The sequence below is a fragment of the Trachurus trachurus genome (genome assembly GCF_905171665.1).
Source record: "Trachurus trachurus genome assembly, chromosome: 7".
NCBI lineage: Eukaryota > Metazoa > Chordata > Actinopteri > Carangiformes > Carangidae > Trachurus > Trachurus trachurus.
Window position 1 is genome coordinate 13302290 of NC_139901.1, and position 13690 is coordinate 13315979.

Below are 13690 nucleotides of genomic sequence, written 5' to 3' on the forward strand. Positions count from 1 at the left end.
CTCTTCAGCCCAGAGAGACACACACAGAGACAGAGAGAAACCACTTTTCCCAACGGTTACCATGGCAATCCAATAAATTTGCCATTACTCTCTGTATTGACTCTCAATAAAGTGGGTAAAAATGAATCTCCTTTTCTCGAGCGTTAAATCTGGACTTAAATGCTGATGCCTGGTGACAGGCGTACAGAGTCAAACCCTCTTTCCCTGATTTACAGAAAACTCAGCCAAGAGGAGATGAAAGGGCCAGAGCGAGCAGATGCCGTTTCACTTTCTGTTTCTCTGCTGCTCAGCTCTTTCTTCATGGCTTGACACATCTGCCTAAAGCGAGAGCAGTGCAGATGTTGACTGAGACACTGTTTTGGGTACAAGAGATTGTTCTGTTAATCAGAAGCGAAAGGGCAGAATTTTAATCTGGCCCCATTTTCAAACTCATATCAGTTCATTTATTGTAACTTTGAAGAGGTTTTCAGTTTTACTGTCACTTAACAGCAGAGACAGAGACTGATCAAAAACAATGAATAATAAGGAGGACCAGGGATGTCACAGGAAAAGTAATAAAGCATTTCATATCTTATTAGAAATGTGGCATTAAATATGGATTTAGAAGGAATGCACAAAACTCATGACACTGCTGCACTTAAAGTCCACCGAACTCCACTTTTATTTAGGCTATCTATTATAAAAACAGAGAAAAGAAATGGATGTGTTCTGGCCTTTGATTCATAGTTTGAATCAGTTGCCAGAAGTAAATCAGCTTGCAGTTGCAATCTAAACCATGATTTAGAAAGCGCTGCAGTAATGCAAGTAATAAATAATGTTAATGTACATAATGTAAATAATGAAAACCAACAACAACTTCTGAACAGGAACTGTAGCTACAAAGTCCCACCATATGGGTCAGGGTTTTTTTGCAGTTACTGTCGGTATGAAGTAAGTTACCACTGGAGTACATCCAGCCTTTTATCAGAAATATTCCTTTAAAGGTAACACATAAATGTTCAAAATGTGTGATTAATTGTGATTAATCACAATTAAATATTTCATCAATTGATTGATTGACAGCCCAAATATATATTTCCTTTTTTCAGTTGCTCTTAGTTAATTGAATTGATTAGCTTAGCCATTAAGCTTCTCCATTTATCCACTCCATGGCACTTTGGACCTTCAATGCTGGTAAATACATGTTATCGATATCCTATGAGTGGTTTGAGGGCTTGTTACATCCCATGGATTGGTCTGGTTTCAGGGGTAGGTTACTGTGGGTCCAGAGTGTCACGGAAACGGCAAATGGAAAATCTAAATGGCTATGCTAATCAAAAGCAGGGTTAGGGTCAGGGTTAGGCTTCTTTATTAATTAATTAATCTATTTCTAAATGAGTTTTTTGCTGCTTTTGTAAATCTGTTTTTGAATATTTACTTGCTATTGGTGGATTCAAGAAACGCTTTATTACTGTTCCTGTGGTGTCTCTGTTCCTCCATACATGATGTGTTTCAGAGCCTATTCATCTGCTAAACTGTTCAGCTGAGCCTTTAAAAAGCAACCTGTCAGGGACACAAGAGGATGGTGGATTGAAGCTGCCTTTAGTACTGAGGCCATTTTTATACCCACCTAGAAATTGCAGTCGTTTCCATTTGTCTGTTGTTAACAGGACAAGCTTTTGTTTGTTCCCCACTGTTCCTGCCTCAGACAGACGAAGCCTCCTGGATCCTCCGGGCTCCACCTCTGTCTTTTTTTATTTGCCCATTCTGCCATTTGCCAACCAGCCCAACTAAATTATGCAGCAATGCCTTTGACATTGAGGGAAAAGGCGTAGAGTAATTGTCTCTGATCTCTCCCTCTTCAACTTTCCCCTCCTCTCTTTCTTTTCTCTCCTCTCTCCTCTCTCTCCCTCTCTCAGCACCCTCTTCTTCAGTAAGTGTTTTAGATTGCTGGGTGACTCAGTGGAAATCAGCCCAGATTGACACTTTGACACCGGCGTTAATTGGCAATTCCTAACTATCAGCGGGTCGCCTTCGACAGGAGTCTTCCACCTACCTGTCCTGCTCAGGTGTCTGGTTGTGAGACAATCTTGGAGGAGGCCTTGTGGTGTTATTAGCGCGTTATCGAATGTGCCTGTACGAATGTGCTTGGTGCTGCGTGGGAGTGAAGTGGCTCAACCTTTGTCAGCTGCAACTCTGCTTCACAAACGAGGGGCCTTCCCCACATTGTCACGAGCTTTTAAGCCGACACTGAGTGGGTGTGGGCGCCATTAGCCCTAAATGGTTCTTTGCAACGGAAATGTGATCGGGCTTCCCACCACATACAGATGGTCTAGTGTAAACACACACACACACACACATACACACGCAACTAAAAACTTGTGCCACTGACAGTAGCATGCTTAGAAATTAGTCATTCTCTCTTCCCTGTCATCACTCCAGCTCTGCCTCTCTGTGGCATTGTTACATTTTTTCAGAGCACAAAGCGCCTGAAGCTCAAATGTTAGATGTCACATGATTCACCATCTAAATTGCAAATGGACAATTCAGGATTAAACAAGGTCGAAAACTGTGAACAAACATTACAGTACATGGATGCCCTGTCTTTGGCTACTAAATTATATAACTCATCACATAACAACATGTTCTCCTTTGTTATTCAATAAAGGCGCATGATGTTTACAGACAGTATGACCAATAGCCTACTGTCAATCTGTGGGGATGGGGCGGGCAGGATGATTTATACCTGAAACCATGTCAGTATAGAGAAAAGACAGAGAGAGAGAAGGAGTTAGCATTGGCACAACCGGCTAACTCTGTGTCAGCCACTGCCAGTTACAAGCTAACAAATAAACGATGCTAACTGTGCTAACACTCTGACCCGTCTGATAGTCTCTGGTTCCAGACTGAACAGACAACTCCTCTGTGTCTGGGTCTGAGTGAGGTTAAAACGTGGCTTAGTCTCTCTGATGTTTCCTCATCTATCTTGACACTCTCTGCTCTGTCACCTGGATCCAGCAGGTGGTGGGTGGGGCTTATGGCCTGATCCGGGTTTCTCAATCAGGAAGTCAGAAGAGATTAAAACAACAAACAACTAAATATGGATCATAGCAGAGTTTAAAACATATCTGAACAGGATGTTCACAGGACATTTGGCTCAAGAACATGAAATGCAAATTTATTTATTCTCGGATGCTGCCTCTAAGTATGATCAAATATCACTGTACTGACAGATGTTGCTTTATTATGAGACAGTTATTCAAGTTTTCTGTAGGCCTACTGTATACACAGATTTTTCCATTGTGACATGCCACAGTAGAAAATGCACAGGCGTAGATGATAGAATTAATGACAACCAAATTCCATTTAGCTGCTTGAAGGTCCTGGTATCAAGTGTGTTGCTAACTGTTAGGGCTGTCACTCAGTAGGCTATTCTAAATTTCATTACATCAACAAATTGCAATAGAAAAAAAAACAGACACTTGATTATGAAAATTAATATTTGATTGTTGTGTGCGCCTGAGTTGCTGCATTGAAGGAAGGTCCGACGGATTGGAGTCATACAACGTCACTTTCATTGATTTAAAACGAAATGTAGGTCAAGCTGAAACGAGTGAATAATTCAGCAAGCGTGTTGTAATGATCGCAGAGAGTTCACAACCCAACTTGGCGGCACAGAGAGTGATTTACTCGCCAAGCCAACTGAAAAGCTCCAAGTTGAAGGTCTTGGAAGCGCGACATATACTATATTAGCTACAGTCAGATTAGCATGCTATGTCTCTTGTTTTGGTTTCTCCTTTAATAGACATAATAATGTGCAAAAACAGACATTTGAATGGTTTAAAAGTGTGTGATATTTAATTTTCAGATGGAATAATAAGCAACGGAACAATCTGCTCAATATTGAAACTCACATTTGTGTTTGTATAGGAACTATATGGAAATGATAAGCTTTTTAGACATCAGTGTTTTATATAGAGCTGAAATTATGACCCAACAGCCCCCCCATAGCCAAACAAACAGATATTATGATTTCTCGAGTATTTGTTGAAAGAGAGAGAGAGAAAGAAGGGGAGAGAAAACTAATAATGATAATAAAGAGACTAATAATAATAATTGTAGCCGGCTTATGTCACAGTTCTGAACTGTACAGCTCCGGAGGAGAGAAGAGGCGAGTTAGTAAAATGCATTAATGGGATATGAATGAGTGCAGATGGAGAGAGAGGGGAGGAGAGAGGAGCCCTGTGCATCATGGGAAGTCCCCCGGCAGTTTAAGCCTATAGCAGCATAATTAGGGGAATGGTTCAAGGAAAGACTGAGACGTCGTATGGGCTTAAACACAGAGAGAGCGTCTGCCTCCTGGACCCAAACAAGGAGACGGCTCCACAGCAGAGGAGCCTGAGAGCTGGAGGCTCGACCTCCCAATGGGAACCAGGAGTAGCCTAAGCCTCCATTTTGGGAGTGCAGTGTTTTAGTAGGGTAATAAAAGGCTATGAGCTCTTTAGGATATTATGGGACTATTAAGAGCTTTCTAGGTGAGGGGGAGGATTTTATTTTATATTCTGGATTTTAGATCAGCTGAGTCTGCAAAAATGTTGTCGGGACATTGTGAAAATCTTTTTTTTTTCTTAGTTTCACTTCATCGGTTTTGTTGCTGCCATAAAAACAGAACTCTAAAATAACACCTTTGGTGAGAGACACGGAACGACCTGCAGCCACCTACTTATTTTGTTTCATATACCCCTGCTTTAGTAAAGAGGTCTGTACACAGCGGTAGCTGATGATTTTAACCACTGAAGGACTGAACGAAGCAGCAGTAAATACATCAGCAGCATAATGTGTTTCATACACACAGCTGTATTTACCACTTGACAGTTCAAGAAATGTGCAGAGCTGCAAATATAATCCACATGTCTCTTCATGGAAGGTTCAGATTTGAGCTCCGAGCTGCACTTATGGATTTAATTGCCACATGGGGGCAACAGAACAGTAAACACAACATTTTATCACGCAGTTTGCTTCTTATCTTCTTACAAACATAACGTGACATCCAACGTTCGCTCTTCTTCTAAGTTGTTTGTGTGTCTGTCTACCAACACTTGAGAAAAGCGTCTGACTCTTCACTAACTTTGTGAGTTTGCTGTTTGGTTCTGTAAATTATTCACGGTGAGATTATGTGAATGCCTAAAATCAAAATCAATTAATTGTAACATCCAAAGGAAACACTTGAAAATAGTATGAGATATTGTTTCAGTTTTGGTTGAGATGATATCAGGTCAGTAACACAGAACATTTTTTTATGTATCTATAACTGTGCAGTAGCTTAGAAACTGGTGTCTTTCTAAGTAAGGTTAGTGTAGTTAGTTTAAGTAAACTAGTGTAATTTGGTGTTGGTGTTGTTTGGTGTTGTCTGTGGTGTCAGCAGGAGGGGAGGGGCTCTGTCCGAAGGGTATTAAAGTCCCAGTGGCTTGGGGTAAGAAGCTGTTGCTCAGTCTGGCTGACTTTGCACAGATGCTCTGCAGCCTCCTTCCTGAAGGCAACAGTGCAAGGAGGGGTCAGTGATTACAGTATATTAGTGACCTACAGTACCTAACACACCCGTCTGTGTGGGGGAGAGACATACCTACTGTATGACTCTACAGGGACTTCTAGATGACTATTGAGTACCTGGACCAGACACTCAGTATGTTCAGTCCAACTAAAACTGGAATATGTTAATATGACTGAAAATTGTTAATCAGATTTCAAAGTGTGAAGTGTCAAAGTCCAAGTAAATGTTTGAATCAGTTGGATAGACTTCGTACATGCTCTGCATGCTCCACAGTTCCCACCCTTTACTCAAAAGTCAACAAACTGCACAACAGAAAAAACATAGCTGTAACGTTGTCCAGGTTTTCACCACTCAACACGCTATACCAGTTAGTTGCAGACTAACTTGTTAATCGTTTGTTTGGTCTGTCACATAATTACTCAACTAGAAAAAAAGGTTGGCTATAAACAATCTGAAAAGCAGCATATCCCCATCTGTAGCAGGTTCAGACAGACTTATATATTTCCCACTAAGAAAAGGACAGTTGTCTAATTAAATGACTAAATTGAACTGTAACAGTAGTTTAACTTCCATCCATGGTACCATGCTGTGATGCATTAAGTTAAGGATGGTATCACTGCTTCCTCTGAAGAATGATAATATTAATGAGAATGAATAATGAAAAATACGAAGTTTAAAGTGATGAGACAAAGATAAAATCCCACAGGGAGGAATTGATAGGAACCAAACATTGCCTGCGTCACGTTTAATGTTTTTAAATCTTTTATTAAAAGCAGGTGGCAGGAGGAGATTTTATCTACCTGCTCTGCTTCTCTTTGACATGCTCATTAGACTGTCTTGACCAAAAATCTCATTTATTCCTCACTGGAGGCTCTGATGGGTGCTTTAATCCCACCGCCACAGAGGTCAGGAGCTCGCCATCCCCATTCACTCTGTATCCCTTTCCATCCCTTCCTCCTCTCTCTCTCTCTCCCAGCCTCTTTTTGTTTGGCCATGAACTGACCAAACAAAACCTAACTGGGTATCTCTAGTGCAAGGTGACTGCCAAAGGTGATTTTTCAACCTGACTGCCAGGATACAATGAGTTTTAGATAGCCAGGCCAAATTTCCCTCCCTCCAACTGGCAGTTGTGGATGAAAATAGAACTGGCCTCTGCACTCAGATTTGTCACTCGTGTCATTATCTGCTCTATTATCCGCACCTAACCCTTAATCGTACTGCCCAGAGAATGAGGTTATAATGGACTTGAAGTTGGTGTTTTTGTTTCAGGACCTCATGTTCCTGGGTTAATTTGTTTCATTAAAGAGCTGCACTGTTACTCAACATGAATGCTATGATTTCATTGCAGGCAACCAAGTGAGTGAGGACTCATTTTAACACTAATTCACAACTATGAAAATATATATAGTGCATAATATCCATGAGGTCCATTTAGTGTAACAATATAATGCCATAATATTAAATATTTGAGTTGAATTTATGCAAACATTATAACATAAGTTTTATTTCTAATTCAAAAGCTTTAAAGTTGCACAAATAAGAAATGTAAACTGCACTCAACCTTTTAATTAAATGTTGTTTATTAAATTATACATTCTTATGCTTCTAGAAAATAATAAGTTGGTAAAAATAACTCATGAATCAAGCAAGCTTTAATGTTTAAACCGCATAGGTTTTGTGTTCATCAAAACCCTGCAGCTCTTGTTGTAATTACATGTTTTTGTTTGTCATATATTTTTAACAATGTGTTTGTAGTTCATTCATTAAACTAACAAAATAAATGTTAAGTGAACAGTGTGTGTTGTCAGTTGGCCTTGAACTAAGTAGCTTAAACTTAACATAAAAAAGAGGTTGGGCCAACTGTTTGTGCTAAGTGAACACTAAATTTAACAGTAAAGTTATGTGCCATGGATAGGCTAGGTGGGTTCACAGTATGGTGCGTTCACGATCAGTAGTTGAAAGTTGTGCATTGTTTGTCATTTTCTCACAATAATCTTAACTTGTTTGCATCGTCTGTGTGGAGGAGGGACTCAACACAAGCTACAGTAATTCTCCTAATGTGATTTAATCAGTCATGGTGTAAGAGGATGAAAGTGCTGCTCTGGCTTTGAAATCTCCTGATTGGGTAGTGCCCTCCACACCCCGCCCGCCCCTCGGGCCCTCCCTCCCCACCACCACCACCACCACCACCAATTGCCACCCACCCCACTCCCAAATCTCCCACTTCCACACTGACATTAATGTGAAATGAAACAATTCTCAGCAGAGACTTCAGCTATTGATCAAGGTCAGGGGCGAGCTGTATTATGGCTGAACTCGGACAGATGTTAATTTATAACTGAACACTTTCAACTTAACAGCCTTGACGTCAGCCGGAGAGGAAGGAGAGAGGGAGGCGGGGGAGAGCGGGGTGGGGGAGTATAAGAGAAATGCAAATGACTTGTAGATAAGTTAATGTGCCTTTGCCGTGGTGACAGTGGGTGGGTGGGCTGGTTGGAGGGGATCTGTGATTGCATTGGTAGGGTAAGGCTTCCCTGAGCCTGCCAAAGATATCATTAATCCAAGCTTGACCCACACGGCCCTGGCCTCAGAAGTTTATTATCCAGGAGGAGGTGGCGGGAAGGCAGAGACCGTGTGCTCCTCCAAAGTGACTGAGCAGCACTTCCTTTCTGAGCCCTCCCCAAGACAAATTGGCTTGGATCAGCAGCTCGGCAGCTGGCTGATGAAGGGGTGAGATGTATAAGGCCCACGTGTGCATTTCCATCATGACGGCTTTTCCTTTTTTCTCCTCCTGCAGCATGTCACCTGCTGCAGTGTGTCATTGTGTCCTAGTCTCTCTCATGCTCTATCACTCACCCACACACACAACACACACACATTAACCATACTGTGCAGCGCAACAGACTTGCACTAATCCCCAATTTAGACATGTACAGCACAGTTTTGTTTGTGGATTACTATCCTCTGGCAAAAAAGTAAGAGATCAGCACACACTGGAGTCTTAAGAGTTTAACTAAGAACAACTAAGAACAATGCTTTTGTATTTCATACAGAACAAGGGGAGTAGAAAGCATTTGGTCCAGATTCATATCGGTAATCTGGTTAAAATGCAGCACAGAAGAAAAAGACTGAAACAAGGCTTCAAAGCCTCAGTACCTGAAAGATGTGACAAAAGTGAATGGTATAAACATTGGTTTTCACTGTTACAGAGGAGGAAGACGAGGAGGAGGAGGAGGAGGAGGAGGAGGAGGAGGAGGAGGAGGAGGAGGAGGAGGAGGAGGAGGAGGAGGAGGAGGAGGAGGAGGAGGAATCGTTTCTCCTCTAATTATTATTCAGTGTTGTAGAATCAAGTTACTATCATTTTCTCAACCACTGTCCCTGCTGTCTCGTTTTGATACCATGATGATTGGATTTAAATTCCTTCCAATAATAAGTCAATAATGAATCATTTCCATGAGCGAGTGGACGAGTGCAGATGGATCCAAAGTGTGTCATGAATATTTACAGTCAGTAGGTGTGAGCTGTGGAGAGGCTCTGGCTGAAGTTGTTTACTGTTTATTGTCGTTCAGTTTAACTTAGTTTAGACTTTGAGTTTTGCATTAGAATAGAAATATTGAGAATACAAATATTTCCAGGCAAGAATAAGGCTATTTAAAGCCACTCAACTCAATATTTCACACATTTACAGTGAATGAATGAGTATGTGATGTGAAAACAGACATGCATTTAGAGAATTAGCATCAGCTTCGATCTTTGCCTTATGGAGAGCTTCAGCTTCTTTGGGTGAATTATTTGAGTTTTCAGGCCATCAAAGTCTAACATTTATATTTCCAGATTCATCAGACAGCTGTGTGGCTCTACCTGCCCAGCACCAGACAGACAACAGACACAGTTAGGAACCAGCAGGTGAACATAGTGGAGCATTTATCAGCTGACAGTTTTCTCAGGAGCTGTTGGCGACAGAAACAGGCCAAGAAAGAGACTGGATATTTGACTTTCATTCAGTTCAGTGTTCACTGGTGAAACTATTCTAAATAAATACTGTTTGCTCTCTGTTCCTGGTAAATTTAAGATGATAATATGTGTCAAATGTTGGATTAAAACTGAATTGTTCTACTGCCTCCAGGGCCAAAAACCCACCTACTGCAGCTTTAAATAAGGCTCTTAAGATGTGTTGCATCACCTTTACACCTTTTAATAATATATTTTATTTTTTCATTTTTTTTGTGTACAATTTTGCACAATAGGTTGGTCTCATTGAGTTTGATGCACACAACTATCTGATATTATATGTGTGATATGTGATTTGATTATTCTGGTTATCTTGTGCCTTTGTCAACCTGCCTCCCCCCTCGGAGCACTCAGACCTCCTGTCAGCCTCAGCTCTTGATCAAATACCTCATTTGATACACTACATCAAATAGTTTGCTCTCATCTAATGTTAAAATAAAAGCCTCAGGGCAAAATCTACAAAGACGCCACAGAGAACACTGAGGTGGGTGAAGATTAGAAAATCCACACTGACTCTTATTGTCTGGTGCACGATTCATTCAGCAATGTGAAGGTCTATAATGTTGTTTAGTGGACATAACAGACATATAAATGACAGACACAATAATAAACATACAGTTTATTAATTTGTGTTTTGCTTCCTTCTATTAATGACATGAGAATAAGTTAAATATGTTTTAGTACTTTGAGAAAACCTGGACTTGGTTTCAGTTATCCATTACAGTCAGCTGTACTGTAATGGAATAATTTATATGACTCTTAAATTTTTCACGGCAGTGTCATCAATAGTTACTGAAGAGTAGAACTGCTCCGTGTTGTCATCCTGTTCTTTTTAACTGCATGAGCAGCCTGTGACACCTTGGTGAGCTGAGGTGAATTCAGAAATAAAAGTGCAGCGACTCTGAACAACCTTTCCTCCACGGCCCGACTGTAACTCTCTGCTTCTGTGTTTGTTTCTGTCTCTGTGCAGGTTTGGCAGTTCACCAGATAATTACAATCACTGTGTCTCTCATTATGGTTATCGCAGCCTTGATCACAACACTCGTCCTTAAAAACTGGTAGGAAAGATTCCTTTACGTTTCCTCTCATTGTTATCTCTGCAGACTGTCAGAGGTACAAGGTATGATTTTATGTTTGTTTCTTGTCTTTGGTGCGTGTTTTTGTAGCTGTGCACAGTCGGGAAATGGTCGACACAATAGCCATCAGCGCAAGATCCACCAGCAGGAAGAGAGCTGCCAAAACCTGACGGACTTCACCCCTGCCCGGGTGCCCAGCAAGGTGGACATCTTCACTGCCTACAACGACAGCCTGCAGTGCTCGCACGAGTGTGTCCGGACGGCTGTGCCCATCTACACCGACGAGATGATCCAGCAGACGCCTGTCTACAAGACTGCTTACAATGGAAACAGGTACACAGACATACACAAGAATACATCAGAAGGATGTTTGGGACATGTCCCTGCCAATATGGGAGGACGGCATTGTTCCTACCAGGGCTGTTAATCAATTAAAATATTTAATTGCGCTTAATCCCATGCATGTCCATAGTAAATCGTGATTAATCACAAATTAGTCGCACCTTTTTTATTTGATCAAAATGAACCTTGACGGAATATTTTTCAAGTGTTGTAAATGATACTTGCAAATCTAACTTTATTTGGCTATATATTAACCAAAACCTATGACAAATATTGTCCAGTGACCCTCAAAGGCCTTTCTGTGTTTGGCATGAACAAACTTTGCTCCAATAACAACATGACAGCTCCATGAGAGGATTTAGCTTGAGACTACAGCTGATTCAGTTCCAGCAACTGATTTAAACTAGGGTTCAAAGGTCAATATAACAGATCATTTGATTAAAGGAATTTGGATGAACATGTTTATTATCGCATTAACTTCGAGACCCCAGTGGGGAGGTGTAGTAGGTAGTAAACCTACCAGCAGCAGCCACTGTGATTTAAAAAAAACCAAAAAAAAAAACCTTGAATGATTAAACTGCACTCATGGTATCAGTGGATCAACAGCATTTTGCAACTCTGGTGTATCCATCCAGATGCTGGATGAAAAAATACAAAAATATAGTTTAAATAATGTATGTGATTTCCAGAAGTTCCCTTTCTTTTAATGTTTGATCTGTTGCTGTGTATAGTTTTCATTAAAATTAAAGTCCTTTGTTTTGGAGCAGCAGTAGTGATGAAACCAAACCTAGGCCCTTTGATATAGTCATTTCTGGTATTATCAAGTCATTAGAGTCTAATGACCCAAGTGTTATTGAACAAAGGCTCCTCATCAATTCAGTTTGTGTTATTAAATCAATGTAGACTGCTCTTCCTAATGATTTTTTTTAATAAAAGGTAGAAATGTTCTGATAATTTGAGCGTGAAATTATAAAGCAATGAATAAGATGATAATGCAAACAGATGATACACATGATATTGAACTAGAATTAGTTTCAGTGTGAGGGTTTAATGCCGTGCAGAGCTCCCTGAACGCTGCATTCTCGAACCACCAGTCATTTTGGTTGTTGTGTAATGATATAGTTTATAGATGTGAAGTCTTTACAGTATAAACAGCATCTCAGTATCGGCAGGATAGATCCGTATTTGAGAAAATTGTACGTTAGTGTGCCGCCTCCACCACAGAAGAGGCTGAAGACTGAAGGCTCAGTGTTGAATTTGTGTCTCCATGTGAGGATGAAGTTGTGTCCCTCTTGTTCCTCTTCACTCACAGGGCAGGTGTGTTTTATACAGAAATCTCAACCAGTTGTCGGGTTAAACTACCACTTGTGACAATACACTTGGTAAAGTGTTTACTGTCTGAGTGAATCACAACAACAGTCATCTGGCGCTGCAGGGGCCGCCGTGGTCTCACTCGCTCTGTGTATCCAAACGCTGTAGGAGAGTGACAGGAAGAGCAGGAAAATCCATCCGGAGTAGGGTCCAAAGTTCATTATATACACTATCTATTCTGCAATATGGGTCATTCATAAGACTGGCCATCAGGATCACACTGATCCATTACTAGTCAAAATTTGACAAAATTATTCAAATTTACAGATTATATTTGGCCTTGAACATTGTCTGTGCCAAACAAATAATGTTCAAGGCCAAAAATCGGATAACCTACATCAAGAAATGTTCAAAAAAAATTATTCAGGGAGGTTCTAATTTGAGGGGGAAATCCAAAAAGAAAAAGTGTCCGTATTTTGAGTGACAATCACCAGGTGTTTTCATGTATTTTATTTTTATTTTATTTATTCATTTGGTTATTTGACATTAAATATAGTTTATGTTGTTCTTCTGTGAAAGTGGTTGATACAAAAGGTGGTAGTGTTTGACTTATATGGGTGTTAACAAACAATTAAATTACAACCAATGATTTTCGTGACATGGGGTGGGAGTTTTTGTTTCTTCACACTTATTTTTGAAGATGTAATTTTTAGGTTATTTTTTGGGTATTTTAGGATTTATTGGATAGGACAGACAGGTAGGGAGAGAGATCAGGGAATGACACACAGCTATCATTTCACTATCATTTCTTGTCATTCTCCTTTGATTTGAAACAATAATTCTCAGTCCAATCCGATTGGTTTGAAGTGATGGAGGGAGCTCCCTACAGGAAGTGGAGGCATCATTGTGTGATTATTTCAGTCTAAGAAGTCTCAGATCAAACTGCATGTATTCTAACGTGTTGTGTGTTGCTGTGCAGGCCCTCCCCCACCGAACGACAACTCATTCCTGTGGCCTTCGTGTCAGAGAAATGGTTCGAGATCTCTTGTTGACGAGCTGAAGGCCTTGTTCACTTCCTGTGGGTGGAGGAGACTCCCTGAAATCACACTTTGGTGGGTACTGTGCCACTTTGTCCCCCATCGCAAATCGGCATCTGAGCTGTGGCCACCTCCATCCCTGTGGTGATGCTGCCCCACTTTGGGAATAGAGCGGGAACTTGGCATATGTTTGTTATTTGTGACACGATTACGCTCCTTTCTATCTCATGTGCAGCCATGAAAAAGGGCTTAGAAATCCACTCCAGCACATTATCAGAGGTCTGTCATCGAGATAAGAGACTAATTATGTATCAGTATTAATAAACTATATGCTCACAGTTAATGATTTCACTCCTCATATCTGAAACATTCTCATTAATATT

At 40.6% G+C, this 13690-nt stretch overlaps 1 protein-coding gene across 1 annotated transcript in view; it reads left to right on the top strand.

Annotated features, from left to right (window-relative positions):
- ajap1 (adherens junctions associated protein 1) overlaps positions 1-13322 on the top strand; it is a gene marked incomplete at both ends in the record, with an annotated part of 58462 nt that extends 45140 nt beyond the window's left edge. The window contains 3 exons of the mRNA XM_083974737.1: positions 10512-10599; positions 10708-10950; positions 13250-13322. Coding sequence (XP_083830863.1) covers positions 10512-10599; positions 10708-10950; positions 13250-13322 — 404 coding nt within the window. The remainder of the gene's footprint in view (positions 1-10511; positions 10600-10707; positions 10951-13249) is intronic.
- Between the last annotated feature and the right edge of the window lie 368 nt (positions 13323-13690).